This window comes from Phyllostomus discolor, chromosome 9 (assembly GCF_004126475.2).
Source record: "Phyllostomus discolor isolate MPI-MPIP mPhyDis1 chromosome 9, mPhyDis1.pri.v3, whole genome shotgun sequence".
NCBI lineage: Eukaryota > Metazoa > Chordata > Mammalia > Chiroptera > Phyllostomidae > Phyllostomus > Phyllostomus discolor.
This window is the reverse complement of record NC_040911.2, coordinates 65,226,141-65,249,086: the sequence shown is the minus strand read 5'-3', so window position 1 is coordinate 65,249,086 and position 22,946 is coordinate 65,226,141. Positions and strand designations below refer to the sequence as shown.

Sequence of the window (22,946 nt, the reverse complement as noted above, 5' to 3'; positions counted from 1 at the left end):
GAAAATATGTATTGTAGGTTTTGAATATTAGCATGCAAACAGAAAGTCGTCTTTTTATACAGTGAAATAATTGTTGTAAGATCTCAGCAATATTAAAAAGATTGACTTACTTTGTAATCAGCTGCAGGATCCTATTACTACCATTTTATGAGGAGTAAACAAAGTAAAATAAGCTATGGTTTGAAAAAATATATGTACCTGTTATTTTCTGTAGTTCCTCACATTCTAACATTTTCTTTTTTGAAACAAAATTTAAAGAAAAGGTGGATTTTTTGTTGACCTCTTTGTAAGAGTATCTAACCAAGTTGCAGTCAACATGTACAAGCAGTTGGGCTACAGTGTATACAGGACGGTCATAGAGTACTACTCAGCCAGCAACGGGGAGCCGGACGAGGACGCTTATGGTAAGCTCCCTTCTCTGGCAGAAACCCAAATAGGAAGCCAAACATTTACATTCATTCTACAGACTGAAATATTCAATTATTATAATAAACTTAAAATAATTATATTTGTTGGAATATAGTATTTTAAATTTGGTACATAATATTTAAATTTCCTATATTCTGCCTTAACAGGTCTATCACTAGTTAATTTATATTAGCTAACCCATAACTAATTACTATCAATTATTGTCTTACTACATTACAGGCATGTTCTTTTACTAAGATTCTGTCAGAAGAACATTTGTATTAAAAGCTGAATCCCAGTTAGGGTTTGGTTAGTATCTGGTTACTTGTGATTATATAAAGACATTTATTTCTCTTAGAATCTGGTGAAAGTTGGGGTAGGGGACAAAACCTCTTATGGGAAACTTGCCTGTATACTTTAAATTTGATATAAAATAGTTTGAAATTATAGTACTTACATTAAACTTTGCTTCCTAACAGATATGAGGAAAGCACTTTCCAGGGACACTGAGAAGAAATCCATCATACCACTACCTCATCCTGTGAGGCCAGAAGACATTGAATAACCCTGGGCAGTGGTTCTTAGGCTGATATTCCAGATATTTTACGGACAATATTATTCCCACTGGATAATCTTAGAGCTCTGTTAGAGAAAAATATTCATTTAGGTCTTAACAATTTCAAGAAAACATTCTAAATCTCATTGTTTTCAGTTAGCAATATCATACCTACTAAAGCTGTCCACTGTGATAAAATTCAGTCAGAAAGGCAGCTAAGTCAGAAGGAAACAGTCTACTATCATGGTTCATAAGATGCTAGGGAAAAAAAAAACTTCCTCCAGTCTCCTAAATTCTGTGCCTGAGAACCACTGCTGCGTGCATATATATATAATTTTATTTTGTACTGACTTGTTGAGTGAAGCTTTAAAAAGCATATATGAAATGCTAAATTTAAGATGTATAATAAAATGCACTACTGATGCTGTAAATGTTTCCTGGAAGTTTGTAAAGCTAAATTAGGATTGAGAAAGTATCATTTAGGATATATTGTTCCTCCATTAAGTTTTTGGTTTATATATATAAATTTTTTTTGTTGTTGTTGTTCAAAGTACAGTTGTTTCCATTTTTAACATGCATACTTAAGACACTCCCTGCCTGGCATACTGAAGCTTCCTTCTTAATGCAAAATAAATTCTTCCCAGTTACTTGTTTTCATACTCTTAGTCCTGGATTCTTTGTTTTGTCCCATAAATACTTTCCTTAAATCCTGCCTTTAAAAATAATAAGATGCTGAAATTTATTTAAAGGGGAAAAAGAACCTAATTACTGAAGGCCATGTAACTGGATCATAGGCCAATCACATATTCTCATGTGTAATTTTAATCCCCTGTAATAATCGGAAAATATTGAGTAAAAGAAGTAGCTAAAGAAAAACCCACAGAAATGATTATTAAAGAGCTTTTACTTTTGAAAGAACTTATTTTGGTAGAGTTAAAGATGATCAAGAAGTGAATTCTTTATGTAATCTACCATGAAAGAAAAACTTTTTCCTTTATGCATCTCCTTAATGGCACTTCCCAGAAAGTGTTAAAAGAGTTTGCATTGAAAACATGATCACCAATTTTCTTTTCTTACACATACAAGCAACAAACAGAATTTTAGCTAGACTCTATGAGTAGTCACTCTTGTAGCATTTTGACTTGTTTTCATCTCACCCTTTGACTCGGCACTTTGCCAAAGGATGTTAAAATCACAAATGTTCCTCTTCACTGATCTGGCAGACCTTACTCCTCAGCAGTCAGAACCTGATACCACAACTGCTGATACTGGTCCAATGACTGAATCAGTGAGGCTGAAGACAGGTTTCCCTTTTATCCTAACAGTCCTCTTTTGTTCTGCCCTCAAAAACTACCTTATTTTCAAGATAAAACTTAGTAACATATTGACTAACTTATTCCTGTGGATGAGTAATATATTTGCAAATTTAGTAAATTTTCCCAATTAAATTTACAGATAATAATTATGCTAATTGTCCTTATAGGTAAAAAAAAAAACAAAACAGTCTTGAAGATACACAGTTCTAGTCCAGTAGCTTGGGGAGTGAACAGAAGGAGAAAAGATAGGCTTGAGAAATATAGGCCAGATTGAAGTAAATATTTTAATTAAGGCAAATATTTTTTGCTTTAGAATGTAATGTATCATCAAATACACTCTCCTTGTGCTATTTAAGTTATATTTAACAAATAATTTAGTTACCTTGGGTGTTTTTCACATGTGCTAAAGCAGGGGTAAGTTTAATGTATCAGGTGTTATGGGCAGACATTTTCTACTATAGGATGCTAGGAGATATTTATTGGTACACTAGGTAGAAATGAGTCCCTTGCCCAGTAAGTTTGGGGAATATGCCAGCATTGTTATTGGAATTGATATATACAGCAGCACATCAAAGACTCTGAGAAGCCAATAAGGGATTTCACTAATAAGGCTTAATTAACCCTTAATTTAGGATTTCACAAACTTGAATATGGAACATCATTTTTATGGCAGACATTACCATTTTTTAAACAAGCCACTACAGAGCTCAACCAATCTGGGAAACTAGGGCATAACTGAAATTTAACTGATATGTTCTCAGTAAAAAAACCTTGTTCAGAAATACGTAGTCACTGTAAATTATTTTTGAACTAATGTTTTGAAACGCAGTTAATATAAATGGTCACAAAAGTAGGAACTTTAGAAATTAATCCAAGCACATTCAATTCTATAAGGAAGGAACATTTTAGATGAGATCGGGTGTGTTCAGGATGGTATGACCATAGACAGGAATGGACATTTTATTGAGCACTTACTAATGCATTAGGTCTAGTTGTCATCTAATGTAATCTGCAAAATGAGTTGGCAGAGTATTAGCTCATTTTATGAGTGAAGAAACTGAAAATAAAGGTTGAATTATTTATCACTAAGTGGAGCTGGGACTGGAACTCAAGTTCATGTGACTAAAGACATGAAAGAAAAAAGTTTCAGATGAATGCATTAAATCTTTATGAAAAAGATAGTCATGAGAAAACTACACCTTAAAAGTTCCTGTAGAATGTAACTTGAAAACTTCTAGAAAACTCAAAAGCCTGTATTTCCATCTAAAGTAGATGCTAAACATTACCTTACTTAGATTTCCTAATGTACTATGTAGACAAAAAACGTTTGGATTCTGTCAAAAAAATCAAGCAGTTAAAAAAATTCTTTCACTCAACCACCCCCCCCACACCTAACTAGCCCAGGAGAATTTTAAGAATAATTTCAAAAAGTAGCTGCCAAAGATTTCAATCAGTTCATTACTGGTGAAATATAAAAAAAAAACTTACAGGAGTCACAAGACTATCAAACTATTAATTTATAAAAATAAAACCATCAATATGAACAAGAAGATCAAGATTCATTCTCATCCATGTCCTTATCTGGGTCCTGCTCGGCAGCCTCCTTTTCCTGTTGCTGTTTCTTCCAAAGTTTGGCCATGGCCAGGAGTTTGAGGTTCGGCTGGTTGGCAGCATCTTCTGGAAAGATGTAATCATAGTATTCTTCCCAGCCTGCATCAGACTATGGAAAAGTAAAACAATTAAAAGGTAAGCAAACATGTCACTGAAATACATTTCAGTTAAAAGTTGAGGATTTTCCCTGGGAAACCAAGAGTTCAAATTCAACTTATGTTCATTTTACAAAACAGCATCAAAGTCTACTACAGAAACAAGGGCAAGAGACCTGAAGACTGGAAGTGCATAAATAGCTGTTGGATTGCTGGTGCTACAAGTGTGGCTCAGTGAGAGAAAATCCTGGTGGAAAAAGACTCTAAAAATCTAAGCACATCTTGCAGTCCAAGATTCAAAAATTGTAAAGATTTACTTAAAATTTATCCAATAGTGAAAACTATATATCTGCATTAATTATTCTGAATCTGTACCCTACCACCTCTACCTCCAGTGGGTCACTAATTCTAAAAGTTGCTCTAAACAGCATGGATGGAGCTGGAAAGCATTATGCTAAGTGAAACAAGCCAGGCAGTGAAAGACAAATACCACATGATATCACCTTTAACAGGAATCTAAACAACGAAACAAAACAAAACAAAAAACTAGCAAAATATAACCAAAGACACTGAAATAGGGGATAGTCTGACAGTGGCCAGAGGGGAGAGAAGAGGGAATTTCAGGGGGGAATGGGTAGGGATTACAGGAACAAATTTGGAGGACACATGGACAAAAACTAGGGGTGGGGGGGAAGGGGGGAGGGTTGGGTGGAGGGGCTGGAACGGGAGTAGGGGGGAGAAAACTGTACTTGAACAATGATTGAAATAAAAAAAAAGAAAAAGAAAAAAAAAAAAAAGTTGCTCTAGTACCAGCTTCCATCACATATTTTACTTAAACAGCCTCCCAAATTGGTGCTCCGGCAATCCAAACCCCAAGTCTGCCTTCAGGAGATGCCAATGATGGTTACATCATTTTGTGCATAAGAGCTTTCTTATAGCCTACAAAGCCTCTGGATTAGGTCCTACCTACTAAAAGCTGATTTTCGTTTTCCTCCATCTCGACTTCCTGTGTAATGCTCTCAAAATACCACACTTCAAGTAGTTTCTAGAATCAATAAAGAAGCCTTTGCCACCCCTCTCCCCATCTCTACCCTGGGTGGACCATACACTCTGTTTCCACACTTGGTTTCCACAGACTGCAACTGTCTCCTACCCCAGGCTATCTGCTTCCATTCTCAGATTGTACACATGCCATTTAAAAGTACAAATTCTAAGTCAGATGCATTTCTGCTCATTTGACATGAGATGACCAGTTTCAGGGGCTCAGTTCTTACCCCATCATCAGCCTGGACTTTCCTTCTCTTCTTGACTCTCTCTGGCATGAGTTTGTCCACTCTCTCCTTATCTGATGCAGTTCCAAATTCATCTTCAAATCTTCGCCAAGATTCCAGCAGCATAAGTCTCTCTTCTTTTTCTTCACAGTTACGCATGGTTTTGTTAGCCTCTTCATAAATTTGTCTGCATTTAGCCAAACTGCCTTCTTTCCCTGAAGACAACTCAAACTGAGCAAAACTGATCCATACCTTTAAAAAAATTATTATAGAACCAAATTAGCCTTGTCACCCAGAATACAAAAATGTAATAACATTAACTTGTTAATAACATCTGAATATATTAATGTGCTAATTTCTTATATTCCAAAGAATATAACATTTATTACATGCTTCAATACATTAATATTGAAGCAGTCTGCTTCTATATCCAATTAAGTATCTGAAATAGTTTTCAAATCATAAAAAGAGTTTAACTTTATATTCAATCCTATGGTACCCAGTTTATTCACATGCAGTATAAATACTGACCTTGTATAAGCTTTTAATATTCCAAAGTCCTCTGAGACAAAAGGTTCTCTTTAAAAGCAGGGAAATCACTAAATATTTTTTAAAAACATTGAAAATATAGAACTACAATATTTCTTCACAAATGCTGACTCAAGCAAAATCAAAGATAATCTATAAAGCACACAATACCTTGACATGTTGTGTCCGTTGAAGCAATCGTCGATAAAGATTGCGTGTTCTTTCTGTTTCTTCCTGCTCAATTTCAAAATCAATATATGATTTCCAGAGCACCTAAGAAAGATAATGGATCAGCCTTGATATTTAAAATGCAACATGTCCCTATCCAAAGCCTAGGTTGAACTACTATTTTAACCTAGGAAATCCAGGAACATAGGACTTTGGTGAACAATGAAAGAACAGATGGCATGCAGATAAAATAAATAGTATTTACAAGCTGCCACAAGCTGTGGTGCCCTTTGATTCACTTTTGGATTCTCCTTTGGCATTTTTTCAAAAACTAGACTTACCAAAAAGAGCTGAGAAACTTGCCTAATCTCCCAGGCATTGTCATAATCGTGTCACAACCGAACTTACAGGGAGAAAACAGGCCTAGATTAGCCAGTATATACTATTTTTACCTCCACTGTAAGTTCTTGATATGTCTGAGTGCAACTCAAAAATTCAGTGAACAGCTGTTTCACCTGCTAGTATGTATATTATAGCCTGTCAAGAGAACAAGGATGAGCAACATGTGGCCTGGACTCCTGGGGACTCAGAGTCTGTGGAGGAGCTGAAGCCAACAGATGGACTTAGTAATATAAAATGCCCTTCCCTAATGCAGTTAGTGGGGCCCAGTGAACCATTAAATGAAAGGAAATAAAAGTGCAAGATAAACAAAATGGCTGAGTGAGTTCAGTGGTTCCTGGTAGATTCAAATTAGTCCCAGCCGTAGTTTGGCGCCACCTTGTGGCTCAAGTTTAAATACTGAAGCAATGACGGTTCTGCAAAGGCAGGACTTCCAGTATAGTTGCAGCTGTAATTTTAGGAACATCCTGGTTTGCTTAAAGCCTTTTTTGCTTGCCCAATCTGGACAAAACTGTAGGATAATCCAGGGATGGGCAATCTCAATCCCATCTCTCTTGATCTCTGGATGGGGTTGCCAGCTGCCTGTTGCTTTGACTATCATCCCCTTTAGCTTTCTGTTTGAGAAAGGAAGAGAGGCAGTCACCCACTCATTACATTTCAATTCAGCCTGGTGTCATAAATGGGTCATTGCTGTGTTCTACTATCCAATTAGAGGGCTGCTTCCCCTGCCTTTCTAACTCCAAAACAGAAAAGTCCTTATCTAAGTAGAAAAGGCTGGAAGTTAGATCTTTATGCTCTCAAATGCGCATTTAGATGGTCATCTTAAGTAATACAAGAGAAGTGTTCTAAAACTAAATTATATTCAACTCAAAATCCTCACCTCTGGCATGTCTAAGCGTGGCTGGCTGATGGCTAACTCATAGATTGCACGGGCTCTCTCAGTATCGCCAAGGATTGTCTCTAATTCTGCAAATTTAATCCAAGAGGTACAATTTTCAGGTCCAAATTCCAGGAACTTTTCATAAAGCTTCCGGCATCTGTCAAATTCTCGAAGCTGTAGCTCCAATTCTATGTAACCTTTAAATAATTTGTTCTTTGGACATTTGCCTATGGAAGTTCCCTAGAAAAGAAAATGACCAACTGTTGTGATACCTTAGTGGGTTCAACTTGGCACAGACATCGTAGACCAGAAATTGTTCTCTGCTGAGCAAGAACTTTGGAGAGTCAACGTGGCAAGCCACCCTTTCCTTTGTGATATACTCTTCATGATGGTTTTTGACAAAAGACCAAAGGAAACATTCTAATCCACTCAGCTGTCAAGAGGGCCTGTGCCTGCTGGTGTCCGTTCAGCAGGAGACAGTGTTCAAGAATTATATTGACAACTATTTTGGACTTTACTTAGTTTCTCACGATCTCTTAGGGAATATAAATGTCAGATGTACAAAGTTTCCTAGAAGTAAAATGGTAAAGAATAAACTCTGCTTTGCTGCCTACAGCCAGGGTAAGAGTAACTTATCAGAGGACAACTATTTCATCACTACATCTGATCCTATTAAGAAATTTTAAAACAACTGTTAAAGAGGGAAGTGTATATAATACAACAAAAATTTTGTACAGGATCAGACTACAAAAGATCAGATCTGATAGTCTGGTAACTGGTGGCTAGAAAGTTTCCAATGTTAAAAATATAGGGTCTGGCACAAATAACGCCTCCTTTTATTACAAAATCTTTTATTGCAAACTCATTAAGTATGTAATTCTGTAACATAATATCACACTCAAGTACATTTTAGGTGAAATGTTCAAAATAAAACTAAGTTCTTACACCCATATTATTACCCTACCAACCACACTTAAGCAGGCCTTACATCTGCTGGATCCTGTACAATAATTAAGCATTATTACCCAATCTTTCTTCAAAGGCCATGGCATCTGTGTTTAAAGGCATATTTCTGTTGCTTTGTTATTAGGAACTGTAGTACTTGTAAGCACTAAGATTTTAATTTCCTTTTCATAGAACTTAGTCATGCATCTTGATCCTTTGCTTACCAATGCTCTTCTGGCAAATGGTAAATTCTTCTGTCTTATTTCAAATTGTGCGTATAGTAACCACATTTTGGCAAACGTGAACTGGAAAACAAAAGCACAACAACATCTAGCTTAAGATGTAGCTTAAATCATTTAAATTTAATTAAGTTTAAATTAACAAAAGGTCATAGGCAATTAGATTTCACTAAAACTTCTGTGCTAGGACAGATACATTTTCTTTTGAAAAGCAAGGATGCCAATATTTCTTTCACAAATTACAAAACAAACAAAAACCAGAACATTAATCTGGGTACTACATACATGACCCTGGGTATGCCTGTGAGTCGGGAGAACATGCCACCTCTATTCTAGACAGTAACTCATTCACCATCTCTATTTGTTTCTTGTGCTGAGCAATATGGCAGAGATAACATCCCAACCATTTCCAGAATACACATGTATTCACTGTTGCATGCATATATCCACTCAGGTGCCAACACTTCTTCATTGTTTCTCACATGCAGTGTACTCTTTGAATGTGCATCTTCCTCCACCCACTCAGTCTATTCCAATTACCCATCTTGCTCTGAATTTCTACTGTATTATCCATTTGTAATAGGTTGTCCTCTCAACTAGACTGTAAGCTATTTTCAGAGGCAAAGAACATATCTCATTCTTATTTATGTCTTCCATGGCACCTACCACTGGGGAATAGTCAATAAATATTTTTTCACTGAATTACTTCAAAAGTAACAGAAGCTAGGTTTTGACTTTTGGAACAGAACACTTAAAGCAAATGTACCTTTTTATGAGGAATTAGTTCCAAAGAGGCTTGATACACCTGTCTTGTCCTCTCAGGATCCTGTATTAGGGTAAGAAATTTTCACAAAATACTGAAGCCTGTTGCTAATACTAATTTTATTAGTTACTTATTTTACTAATAGTAGGAAAACATGTACACCCCCAACATTGAATATGTTTTCACAAGTTGCTATTTTCAAATCTTGATTCCATTTCTAGTCAAAAGTGTGAACTACCTCTGGCCATCAAACTTTGGTTTAAGAACCATCAACAATATAGCCGTCGATAGCCAATATAGCTTCTCTGTTGAAAGGCTTTTTTGCCTGACAGCAGAAAGAAACAAAAATGCTTTATGGTCTCAGATTAACAGCAGAAACTTAATCTTTGTCTTTAAACTAATACAACACCAATTTCTGAAAATCCCACTTGATCTTTAGTAAAAGCAAGGATGTGCAATCTCGCCAGTATCCCTATTTATGAGAAAACTCAGGAAACTACGTACAATTAAGACTACTGGCTCGTTCATTGTTCTCTTTCAAGTTCCAAGTGATAATCTTGTTGTGCCTCAAGGTTTAAAAAACAAAATACAACAAAAAACCTCACCTGAGCTCAAAACAGAGATTTTAAAATGTTACAGAGAGAATATATTAACTATATGACAAATGGAAGCCTGTAAGAATCTAAAATTCAATTCCTGTTTCAAGGATTATAAATATCAGTTACTACCCATGACAGCCAGCTTTAAGCACAGGGGTGAGGGATTCATTAATAGTTGACGGGTAATTCCACTTTTTTACCTTTGCTTCCAGTTCTTCGTAGAGTGCATAGTTGATCCAAAGGTAGATGTAGCGCTTCCAATGTCTCTTCTCCTGAATGGGTGGAACATTGGCAATAGCTCTTTCATAGACTTCTCGTACAGTGTCTGCTTCTGCATCACTTTCCACCAAGCGCAAGTAATCAAACCATGCATCATAATTGTGTGGATTAGCCTACAAAGACAATACATTTAATGAATATAAACAAAAGCAAGAGCTACACTTGCTGGGCTGTGAGCTGAAAGAAGGCACCAGAATGACTTTCTATATTTTAGCAATGTTTTCTCTAGATTTTACATATCATATTTAAAAAATATCATATTTAAAAAAATATAATTCCTGAGATTTTATAAATAGAAAAAAATAAGGAATATAGTGGTCCCCCTTATCTGTGGGGGATATGACCCATGACCCCCAGTGGATGCTCAAAACCATAAGATAGTACTGTGTGTGTGTGTACTTACACACACACACACACACACACACACACAGTTTTTTCCTATGCATACATATCTATGATAAAACTTAAAAGTACTCTTGCACTTTAAGGCAATCATTAAGTAAAATAAGGATTGCTTGAACACAAGTACTATGATACTGTGATAGTTGATTTGATAATCAAGACGCTTACTAAGTGACTAACAGGTGGGTAGTGTACAGTGTGGAGATGCTGAACTATGGGATTATTCCTATTCCAAGCAGAATAGAGTGGGATGGCTTGAGAGTTCATCATGCTATGCAAAATAGTGAGCAATTTAAAACTTGTCAATTATTTCTGGGATTTTTCACTTAATATTTTTGGACCACGGTTGATGGTAGGTAATTAAAACAGTGGAACACAACACCTCAGAAAGGAGGTGGGGACAACTGTATAGACGACAGATTATTAGCCAGGTGTCCCACAGCAAGGTCCCTTGCATAACCACTCCCAAGATAATTATTCAATAATTAGATGCCTAATTTTATAAATGTATTTTTACATATATGACTATATGTCATTACATGTAGATTTTTTTTTGACTTTTTTTTTATTTCAATCATTGTTCAAGTACAGTTTTCTCCCCCCTACTCCCGTTCCAGCCCCTCCACCCAACCCTCCCCCCTTCCCCCATTACATGTAGATTTAAACTTATAATTAAACCATGCTCACAACTGTGAAACCTAGCATTTCAATTAATGACAATTTATCTAGAAAATATCTTGCTGACCTCATTTAACACTAGAGGTAAGTCATTTTGTAGATATCTTGAAAATGCTACCATCTTTAAATTCAAATCAAAACAGTACATTACATGTAAAGAAATGAGAATGGAACCATGTCTATAATACATCTTTCATTCACACAGTTAATAAAAGGTAATGTATAAAAACTGGTTTTTGGGAACAATCCCTGACTCTCCCACCTTCTTTAAAAATAAGCTCAAATGGATTCCAGAGTATTTAGCTCAACTGCTATAGTGCACAATCAGCAAAGTGATTTTCTATATGTGAATAGTAAGTTCGAATGTTGTTTGCTTCCTTTTCCTTTCAGCCTCAATTATTCCAACCTGTCTGGAATGGTTGCCCATTTATTGCAGACACATTATCAAGAGTGTAATTAATCATTGGTAGCCCTAGCTTGCTATTATTCATTTTATTGTAGCTAGTATTGGCTGGCACAACTTACTTACTTGTAGAATTAGGCATATACACCAGCACTCACCTTCACTTCTTCTTCATACTGGAACCTCCGTTTGCTCACAATGATGTCTTCAATACCCCGTCTATCTCCAAACTTCTTCTCAAAGATGGTATAATTTTTAAAGAGGTCTTGGGCTTCTTGTTTTGAAATTCTATCCAGGGCATACTTGTAGATCACTCGTACCCTTTCAAACTAAAAGCAGACAAGATGATTTTAACTGCCATATATGATGTTTTCATTCTAGTCATGACTATGAAAGTAGTTATGACAAAAAAATGTTACTTGTAAGTTAGATTTTGCAGTCTCGAAATGCCCAAAATGAGATGATCCTTCTCCCTTTGATGAGGTTTTTCAGTCAGGAAGGACTGACATTCCTTTGAGCTCCACAGTTAATGCTCTCTACCTAAAACTTCTAAATGGATGTCTGTGTATCACAGACTAAAAGGCCCCAAACTGAGCTCCTGTTTCTTCCCACCAAACTCAAGTCTTTCCCAGTCTTCCCCATCTTTCTTTAAAAAAAATTATATGTATTTTTAAAGATTTTATTTATTTATTTTTAGAGAGAGGGGGAGGGAGGGAGAAAGAGAAGGAGAGAAACACTGATTAGTCACCTCTCGCAAGTGCCCCAACTGGGGACTGAACCCATAATCCAGGCATGTGTCCTGACTGGGAATCAAACAGGTGACTTTTTCACCTTGTGGGGCAATGCCCAACCAATTGAGCCACACTGGTCAGGGCAGTCTTCCCAAACATGATTAAACAATACCTACTGTCACACACTGGCTCAAGCTAAAATTCTCTGAAGCCCTCCCTGATTCCTCTCCTTTCATTCCCCAAATTCACTGCTTCATCAAGCCCTGCCATTTCTAACTCCTCAACACAGCCCTTCGCTTCTCCCTATCCCCCAGCCAACCTACCTCCACTTCTTCCCTGTACCATTTCAAGTCTCCTCTCTTCCACCTCTGCTACCCTCCCCCTAATACAATCTCCATAAATTAGCTACAGGCTCTCCTTACAATATAAATTATATTCTACCAAGGCTTTCTCCTGCTAAAACACTTCAATATTTCCCACTGCCCTTAGAATAGAATCTGAACTCCCTTCTATGGCCTGTGTAAGACCCTGCTTTCAGACCTTAGCCTACTTCTCTCAATTCTGCATTATTTGAGCTACTTTAAGGGATTATTTTCCATATATGCTATGAAAGAAAAGAACTGACAGATGAGACAATATGCTTTCATTTCAAATTCTATTTTCTGAAGGCTCTGGGTGTTTTGTTTCCCAGGTTTACTATCTGTAAAGCCCTTTAATCAGGATACCTAGTGACTCAGTTTATAGATAATATTCTCACTCCAGATATGAAGGGTTACTTTTCAAGCAAAGTACAATAAAATTAAGACAGCTGTGATACAATCTATAATCACTCAGCTCCCAATCTGCAACAAATGTATGCTGTTTTTGTTGAGAAATGATGTTTTTGTATTTTGAAAACATTTTTGCCAACGATAAGTGAATAAGAAAATGGAAATGAACTTGATGTGCACATGAAGTAATCTTTTCTAGGCTGTTTTGCAATGTAACTGAGTGAAGTTGACTTACTTCTTTCTGATTTTCTTCAAATTTGGCAAAGGCAACATAAAGGTGTTCATCCATATGTTCATCTCCAAAGAATTCAACAGCTCTCTCGTACACTTTACGTGCATGGGCAGAATAGCCATGTTTTTCTTCAAAGCGGGCATACTTGATCCAGTTCTTAACATCAGGGTGAACAAGTACAAGTGCAGGGGAATTAAAGAAATAACAGCAAGACATTGTGACTGGTGCAGCCATTGTGGAAAGCAGTGGAAAGATACCTTAAAAAATTAAGGATCTGCCTTTTGACCCAGTGACCCCACTTCTGGGAATATATCTGAAGGAACCCAAAACACTAATTCAAAAGAACATAAGCACCCCTATGTTCATTCAGTGTTATTTACAATCACTAAGATATGGAAGCAGCCCAAGTGTCCATCAATAGATGAGTGGATAAAATAACTATGGGGCATTTACACAATGGAATACTTCTTGGCCATAAAAAAGAAGAAAATTTTACCCTTTGCAAACACCATGGGTGGACCCGGAAAACATTATGCTAAGTGAAATAAGCCAATCAGAGAAAGACAAGTACCATATGATTTCACTCATATGTGGAATCTAATGAACAAACTGAACTAACAAGCAAAACAGACAGACTCATAGATGGAGAGCAGATGACAGCTAGTTGGCAGGGGATTAGAAGGTGGAGGGATTGCGCAAAAAAGGAAAATGGACTCATGGACAACACTGTGGTGACTGATAGAGGGAGGGGGTTATAAAAGGACTAAATGGTAATGGGAAAAATAAAATAAAGATTAAAATTTAAAAATGTGGCTTAAAAAGACAAACAAAAAACCACAACAACACAGGCTACAACTATAGGGGTGATAAATCATGTACAAAGATGGAGAACCACTAATCTGTCACCTTCATGAGGAGCTGTGTCTTCCTCCAAGTGCTTATTCAATATTTTAGTAGTGGTACAAATAGGACTTTGGAGACCCTGGTTACTGGTAATGTGATCTAGACAAGTCACTTAACTTCTCTAAGCCTCAGCTCTATCACCTATAAACAGTGAAAAATAAAGCCTACCTCACTGGGTGATTGCTGTCCTTAAATGGAAAAATGTATGTAAAGCTCTTAGCAGTTTCTGGCCAAAGAATGTGCTCAATACATAGCAACTATTATACTAAATGCTCAATAGCACTAATATTTGATGATTAAGAAAAAACAAGTCACAAAAAGAAACTACTAACTAGAGCCAAAATAAAAAGTTTTGAATTACCATTTCTTTTTTTAATGGTTTTTTAAAAAATTGTTGTTCAAGTACCATTTTATTTCTTAACAGGGTATACCTATCTATTTTTAGATAGGTTAAGATTTTACTTTCCTTGAGGAAGGTAGATTACTCAAGGAAGGTAGATTTATATGACTAATTTCCATTAGTAATATATTCAAATATGGCAATAATTTTAAATTATTAAAATTAGTAGCGGCTTTGAAGCTGCTACTGGATTCAAATCCTATCTTCACCACTACTTGAGAGACACTGGTCAAGCAATTAATACTTAATCTCTCAGGCCTCAGTTTTCACATTTGTAGAATAGAATAGTTCCTGTATCACAGGGTTGTCATGAGGATTAACTAACAATATTTGTAAAGTGCTTAGAAAAAATAACAATGCCTGACACATAACAAGGGCTATAAAAGCTTTTCTTAAACTAATAATATTAACATGAATAGAGAATTAAGATCTTAAAATTGCATAATAAAGTTGATTTGTATCATTTGTGTTAGTTACATCCTATGAAGTTACTGTGTTCCTAGGGAAAATATGTAGGTATATACATATCTCATGTAGATTATATATAATCTTAAATCCTAAAAACAACTAACCCTTAGATTCTATTTTTATTTCATAAAGAGGAAGCAAGTTTCAGAAGTATCAAGTGGCTTGTCAAAGGCTGCCCACAAACCAGAGGCAGAGAAGGGATTCAAATATGTCCAACTGGCCTCAAAGCCAAAGCTTCTTGCAGTACACAGCTCTGTCTTATCATGTCTTCAATCTCTATCCTCTGATCACCTCTGTATGAGAGCAGACAAGAAGGTATATTGTCACCTCAGCTGGGACCATATGTCTTGGGTGACTCAAATTTTTCATCACTCTGTGTTTGTTTGCAAATGACTATGAAAGTGCCACAAATACTGATTTGGGGGCTTTAAATAAATTTCAGCAAGTGAGAGAATTCACAAATATGGAAACACTGAATAATGATGACAGAATACTGTAGTTGTTAAGACTGCACTCAACATGTTGTCATCTAATCTCTACAACCAGCCCACAGTAGAAATCTTTATTCTCATTTTAAAGATGAGGACACTGAGCCTCAAAGGAATTAAATGACTCATTGGGATACCATGGTTAGTAAAGAGTAAACCTCTGGATGAACTCCAGTAATGGTGCTAAAGACCGAATTAAACCTTAGAAAAACAGAACTGGCAGTCTCAGCCTTCTTAACATGTCATTTTCCACAAGGAACCACAGTATACTGTCAAAATATAAATGAATCCAAAATCTTACTGGAGAAGACTCAAACAATCACCCAGACCACAAACCTTTTTCCTGACCAACCTAAGTCTCTAGAAAGTACACATGTAGCTTACAAAGCAGATGAAATTTGCATTCCTGACTTCTGGGCCAACATTAATGACGTGTCCTGACCACGACTGCATCTCCATGGGAGGAGCAGAACCTGGGCCAATAATGGCATCACTCAGACTTCATCCAAAGGATATATCGTTCATAAATGGTGCGGCCCCGATCCACCTCTTTGTATCGCAGCTCAAAGTTGATGTAGGAGTGCCAGGCTTGCTCCTCAGGCTGCCATTCCATCCAGCGTTCAAACACCTGCCGGGCACCAGCAATATTTCCCAGCATCTCCTCCATGTACGTGTATTTGTACCTTTAACAAAATCATCCAAAAACATCTGTCACTGTCAAAATGACTCAGGTGGCTGAACAGATAAGAAAACAAGACCTATACATATGCTCTCTACAACAGACTCCCTTCAAAAGACACACACAGACTATAAGTAAAGGGATGGAAAAAAATGTTCATAAAAATAGAAACAAAAAAACAAAAACTGGGGGTAGCAATATTTATACCAGACAAAACAGATTTTAAAACAAAGGCTCTATAACAAGAGACAAAGAAGGACCCAGCAATTCTACTTCTAGGTATTTATCTGAAGAAATCTAAAATACTAATTTGAAAAGACATGAATCCATATGTTTATTGAAACATTATTTACAATAGTCAAGATATGGAAGCAGCTAAGTGTCTATCAGTAGATGAACAGATAAAGAAGATGTGGTACATAACAATGGAATATTACTCAGTTGTAAAAAAAAAGAATGAAAGCTTGCCATTTGCAACATGGATGAACTTAGAGGGTATTGTGCAGAGTAAAATAAGTCAGAAGGAGAAAGACAAATACTAGGTAATTTCATTTATATGCAGAATCCGAAGAACAAAATAAACAAACAAAATACAAACAGACTCATAGATACAGAGTACATTCTGACAGTTCACAGAGGACAGGGAGGTTGGGGGCCTGGGTGTAAAAGGAGAAGGGATTAAAAAGTACATATTGATAGTTACAAAATAGTAGGGGGAAGTACAGTACAGAAGATACAGTTAATAAAGTTGCAATAATCTTGTATGGTGCCAGGTGGATACTAGATTTATTAGGGTGATCACTTGTAAGTTACATAAAGGCCTAATTACTGGGGCATATACCAGCAACTAATATAATATTTTATGTCAACTATAACTGAAAAATAAAAAATTATTTTAAAAAATGACTTAGGGAAAAAAATGTTCTTCGGTGATTTCTAGTTCTAATTGTTAAATGTGAAGATTTAAGACATTCTCTTCCCTAAAGGTTAAATCAAACATGTTTTCTTATTAAAATACAAGTCTGTAAAGGATGAATTGCTAGAAAAAATATATTTCTTATTTTTAGTATATTTTATTGAGTATAGCTGTTGCATTTTTTTATTCCCTTTATTCCCCTCTGCCCTGCACCCCTCTTCCCTCCAGCATACCCCTCCTAGTTCATGTCCATGGGTAGTATATAATTTCTTTGGCTTCTCCATTTCCTATACTATCTTAACCTCTCCCTGTCTATTTTGTACCTACCATTTATGCTTACTCCCTGTACTTTTTCCCCCATTCTCCCTTCTCCCTGTACCTGCTGATAACCCTCCATGTGATCTCCTTTTCTGTGATTCTTTTCCTTTTCTAGTTGTTTGCTTAGTTCATTTTTGTTTTTGTTTTTTTAGGTTTGGTTGTTGATAGTTGTGACTTTGTTGTCATTTTACTGTTCATATTCTTCGTCTTCTTTTTCTTAGATAAGTCCCTTTAACATTTCATATAATAAGGGCTTGGTGATGACAAACTCCTTTAACTTGACCTTATCTAGGAAGCACTTTATCTGCCCTTCCATTCCAAATGATAGTTTTGTTGGATAGAGTTATCTTGGATGTAGGGCCTTGCCTTTCATGACTTCAAATACTTATTTCCAGCCCCTTCTTGCCTATAAGGTTTCTTTTGAGAAATCAGCCGACAATCTTATGGGCACTCCTTTGTAGTTGTGTCTCCTTTTGTCTTGCTGCTTTTAGGATTCTCTCCTTATCTTTAATCTTGGGTAATTTAATGATGATGTGCCTTGGTGTGTTCTTCCTTGCGTCCAATTTCCTTGGGACTCTCTGGGCTTCCTGGAAGTCTTTTTCCTTCGCCAGATTGGGGAAGTTTTCCTTCATTATTTTTTCAAATAAATTGTCCATTTCTTGCTCTTCCTATTCTCCTTCCAGCACCCCTGTGATTCTGATGTTGGAACACTTTAAGTTGTCCCAGAGGTTCCTAAGTATCTGCACATTTTTTTGAATTCTTTTTCTTCCTTTTGTCCTAGTTGAATGTTTATTTCTTCCTTTTGTTCCAATTTGTTGATTTGAGTCCCGGTTTCCTTCCCTTCACTGTGAGTTCCTGTATAGTTTTCTTTATTTCACTCTGTACAGCCTTCATTTCTTCCTTTATTTTGGAAGGCATACTCAATCATCTATGAGCATCCGGATGACCAGTGTTTTGGACTCTGCATTTGATAGGTTGGCCATCTTCTTGTCACTTAGTTCTTTTTCTGGAGTTTTGATCTGTTCTTCCATTAGGGCCATATTTCTTTGTTTCAGTGCACCTGTTAACATTTTACGTGGCAGAGCTTTAAGTAATCACCAGGGCAGTGCCTTATGTATTCTCCTGGGCAGCACAACCCACTTCGCTGCATTGTTGCACAGTCAGGATGAATGTTTCTGCTTTAACTCCTTGGTTGTCGGGCTTTCATACTGTATGATTTACTGGCAATTCTAGTTGTTTTTTGTATTTTAATTGGTTGTTATCTTTCTTTTGGTTGTGCAAGGAAGTGAAGCATATCTACGTACACCTCCATCATTGCCAGAAGCTTAATTAAAGGCAATATAGCTTATATACAGCCTGTCCTTTTCTGTATCACCATGAAAATGGCCTTAGGTCCCAATCCTGGCTCTTCCTATTTTCTTAAAAATTGTTTAATTCAACAAGAACTTTCTTATGCATAAAAGATTGTAATCAAAATTTAGTTTTGACTACACAGCTATTATACATTGGTTATGACTTAATAGACTACAGGACATTCAAAAGCACTTATACATACATATATGTATAAAATCAAATACATCTGTATGATTACACTATGTAAACAAAATAAATACACAAATACAGCACCCTTCTGGTCTACAAAAAAACATTTCATTAGATCAGAAACTTACCAAAATTGGTTGACTCGAGGCAGAGTTGTTATGGCTCGGTCCCAGATATTTCGGGCATGATTGACCTGGCGATTCTTCATTTCCATTTCCGCATATTTCAGCCAGAGTGTAATATTTCGATAGTCCACATCTAAAGCACGTTCATATATGGATCGAGCCCTTAAGAAGCAAGATTTGGAGGGCATTAAAAGCAGTACACACAACACACATAGCAACTATTTCAAATCATCTGTAGTGCCCTGCTATTTTATCAGGGGTCCACCAAGAGACAGGTTCTGGGCATAAAAAGTGAAAAGATATAATGCTATTCTCAGGAACCTTACAAAGACACAGAAAGACAGACATGCAAGTAATTACAATACACTGTAATAAATATTATAGTCAAGATCTGTACAGGGAAGCAGAAGAAAATAAAAATGTGTAGTGGAAAAGGCTAAGCAGTAGCCTAACTCCGGAACTGAGAACAAATCTGGAACTTGAGCAAAGTGTTAGAGGCCACGGTAGGTGAGTGGGTAATCATTCCAGGTAGAGAGAAAAGTCAAGTGTTACAGTAAGAAGATTTGTTCATGAAATGGCAAGTATGTAGCACAGTGGGGGCAGGGGACATGTTGAGAGAGTCCAGAAACACTGAACAATAGAAAGGGCCAGGTTGTGATTTTAACTGGCCACTGGTCTCAGTAAAAGATTTTTTTATTTTAAAAAATAGAGAAAGCAGATGAAATTGCGCATTTGTGGCTGTAGAGAGTGTACTAGTGGTAAGACTCACTTGTAGAGCTTCATACTCTGCTACCCCCAGGACTAGCCTACCACAGTGCGACTGAGGCTCCTCCAAGTAACCCCAGGGCTCTCTGGAACAAACTTTGAAAGTTACTAACAGAGACACAATCTTTTACTTGTGCTTTAACTTTTTTTCTTTTCTTTTCTTTTCTTTTTTTGGATCTGTTAACTTATGACATCTTTATGTATAAATTTACATGATCGGCAATTTTACCTTTGAATCTCCTTTAGACTCTCTTCCCATTGTGCATATTTTATCCAGTTACTAATCACAGTCCTGTTTTTTCTTATGTTATCTTCAAAAGTCTGAGAAGGCAAAAAGGTTCAAATTAAAGAAAAAAAATTACTAAAAATGATATCATCCTTTGTCTATTAATCCTGTACTAAAAAGGTTCTTACTCATTTTGTTCTTATTTAAGAGAAATTATATCCTGGAATCCTTCAAAAATAAGAAACCCACAACAGGAGACAATTACAGGGTAAAGTCTCACATGCAAGCAAGAGGAAAACTTTAGATACAAAGAATTATTAGCAGATCTGTTGATATTTTACTGCCCAATACAACTCATGATACTGTAATATGCTCTACTTGGGCCTAATAAGAAAATGTTTTTGACTAAGTCTTTTTGGTAATGTAACAGAAGTTCATACATAATTCATTAAGAATAACTGATAAGTAGATATGACAGAATTAGTGGTTTAAAAATAATCCCACATTCTAGAGTGAGATGGTCAGATCAAATTCCCAATCCTCTTTCCCACATCTTAACTCTTAACACAGAGGGGTGGAATGGAGATAAGAAGCACAGAACACAGTGCAAAGTCCACCCTTCCTCTAGCTGTCAGTTGTTCCACCTGTTAAACTCCTACTCATCTTTGAGCACCAACAATTATGTCTCTGGAGTACTTAATTTCTTTACACTCTGAAACAGACAACTCATGGCATATTTCATAATGTTCAGAAAGTAGTTTTCTGATAACCAGAAATTATATTATTTATGTGGATAAAAACACTAACCTCATCTTAGAGTCTGTCAACAATGAGGAACTTTTGAAACTCTGACCTATAAATCCTTAATAATATTAACATGCTGAAAGACATCACATTGACTGACCTTCCTTTTCCTTAGTTTATAATCATTTAATTCTTCTTCATCTGTGATCTTCTGTTGAGGTGGAGGTGGAAGAAGCTCAAGTTCTCTCTCTTTAGCTTCTCTTAAAAGTTGTTCAGCAGTTATCTGCACCTCAGCGGGGGCTTTATTTTTTACCTTTTATGACAAGACATGTTTATTTTTAGTACATGTTCTTCACACAAAGTTTAAGAAACAAACATTTTTAGGATGCACACTTTGTTACAAGATGCCTTCTTTGTATAACATGTTCCCATTTCTCTGAGCAACTAAATAGCAAAAAATGTTTCCTATCCTATGCCTGATATCTATTAACAAGCTATAGGTAAAAGTTGCAAGAGAAAAGGTAGCAAAAATAGCAATTTTTCCCTTTTATATTAGTAAAATAAAAAACTTTGAGGCTGCCTAGGTAAAACTCTCACCTGAGGTTTTGTTTATCAAGATATAAACCATTATCTTAGCTAACATTACAATCTCTATTTACAGAATTCTTCAACTTAGGTTCCAGGTGGATGATAATGCCCTAGGTGGGTAACTGCATTTGGTTTTTCATGGCATTTGAAGTCAAAGACAATATTCGGTTAAGTTGCCATCATTACACTATAAGATTCTTGAGGTCTCAAAGCTGTGCAGTCCAACATAGTAGCCATGAGCCACATGTTCAAATTGAGATGGGCTGTAAGTGTAAAATACACAGTGGATTTTGAAGACTGTGTATAAAAAAAAGAATAAAATACCTAATTATTGCTTTACATTGATTATATGTTGAAATGACAATAGCTTGGATACACCAAGTTATTAAATAAAATATATAGTTAAAATTAATGTCACCTGTTTTGATGTTTTAATGTAGTAGCTATGAGAAAACTTAAATTACATATATGGTTCACATTATTTCTTCTGCACCAGTGCTGCCCAATAAAAGTTTATGGAATGGAATTCTAAGAAATACTAGCTATTTAGTGCTGTGAAATGATGATGATAATAATAGCTCATACCTAGTGAGCATTAAGTACCAGACTTTGTGCTATATGCCTTATAGGCTTATCTCTGGCAGCTATCTAAATAAATATGTAAAGAACAGGCTCAAGAGAGTCATCTGGGATGGAGAAACAGACTGGAAGAATATCTGTAAAGGTTTAGGACAAAGCCTGCTACATATTAAATACCTGGTAACTATCATCCAATGACAGGAATACCAGATATCAAATTTATCGTTTAATTAACTTATATCACTACCCAACTGTTGTCATCTGCTGTCATTCTTTCCAACTTTCAGCTGGGCTAATCCCTACTCAGCCTTCAAGTCTCAGTTTAAATGTCACTTCCTCGGCAAAGTCTATTTCGGACACCTCATACAATCTACTATTCAAGGGCACATTCTACTTTGCCTCAGTAGCATTTGGCAAGTTTCTGTTGTACACTTATATCTTATTTGTGTACTGCTCCTCGCAAACATTACCGTGTAGCTCTGCAGCGTCTAGCGTCCAGCCGGGTTCAGTTATCTATGCTGAATGACCCCTCTCCTCCTCCCGCCCGCAAAAACACCTTACTACAACGAAGGCCACACCAACGCCGGCTGTACTCCGGAGTGACAAGAGCCTGTATCCCAATACCAGTTATCCCTTCCCCTCCTTATCATCCTCCGCCCCGCGCGAAATGGGCCTGGCGCTCACTCACCCACCCCAGGTACCAAGGAGCCTGGCGTAATCCCCTCTCCCAAGGCCCTTCCCAGAAGGGCCCTCGTTATCCTCTACCTTGGCCACTTTGGGTATTCTCTGCTTCCCGGCCGCAGTGGAGGCTGCCATTGCTGCAGCAAAAGACTTCCAGCGAACCCCGAACCCCCAAAATTGGCCGGACAGCTCGCCCACAACTCTAAGCTTTCAGACAGCAGTCGGGATCCCGGAACCGGAAGTCAAGTGAC

At 36.6% G+C, this 22,946-nt stretch overlaps 2 protein-coding genes across 3 annotated transcripts in view; one reads left to right on the top strand and one right to left on the bottom strand.

The window, feature by feature from the left end:
• Window positions 1-1,390, top strand: part of NAA20 (N-alpha-acetyltransferase 20, NatB catalytic subunit) — a 17,832-nt gene extending 16,442 nt beyond the window's left edge. The window contains exons 5-6 of one of the 2 annotated variants that reach the window (XM_028524267.2): window positions 259-404; window positions 888-1,390. In XM_028524267.2, coding sequence (XP_028380068.1) covers window positions 259-404; window positions 888-973 — 232 coding nt within the window. In that variant the 3' untranslated portion in view covers window positions 974-1,390. The remainder of the gene's footprint in view (window positions 1-258; window positions 405-887) is intronic. The other variant, XM_028524270.2, reaches the window with a different exon arrangement.
• Window positions 250-22,946, bottom strand: CRNKL1 (crooked neck pre-mRNA splicing factor 1). Its single transcript, XM_028524266.2, has 14 exons — window positions 22,780-22,946; window positions 21,008-21,160; window positions 20,107-20,198; window positions 19,116-19,274; window positions 16,049-16,215; window positions 13,277-13,455; window positions 11,699-11,869; window positions 9,979-10,170; window positions 9,183-9,242; window positions 8,402-8,482; window positions 7,233-7,472; window positions 5,957-6,058; window positions 5,261-5,509; window positions 250-4,000 (listed from the first exon to the last, which is right to left on the bottom strand). The coding sequence occupies exons 1-14, from the start codon at window positions 22,828-22,830 to the stop codon at window positions 3,833-3,835; spliced, it is 2,064 nt and encodes a 687-aa protein (XP_028380067.1). The 5' UTR covers window positions 22,831-22,946; the 3' UTR covers window positions 250-3,832.

Excerpts from the sequence above, each read along its gene's own strand:
- CRNKL1 (XM_028524266.2), bottom strand. The coding sequence starts at position 22,830 with ATGGCAGCCTCCACTGCGGCCGGGAAGCAGAGAATACCCAAAGTGGCC. Across the intron at positions 20,199-21,007 it reads ATAAACTAAGGAAAAGGAAG|ACTTTTGAAGATAACATAAG; the intron begins GTCAGTCAATGT and ends TTGCCTTCTCAG. Across the intron at positions 6,059-7,232 it reads CACGCTTAGACATGCCAGAG|GTGCTCTGGAAATCATATAT; the intron begins GTGAGGATTTTG and ends TATCTTTCTTAG.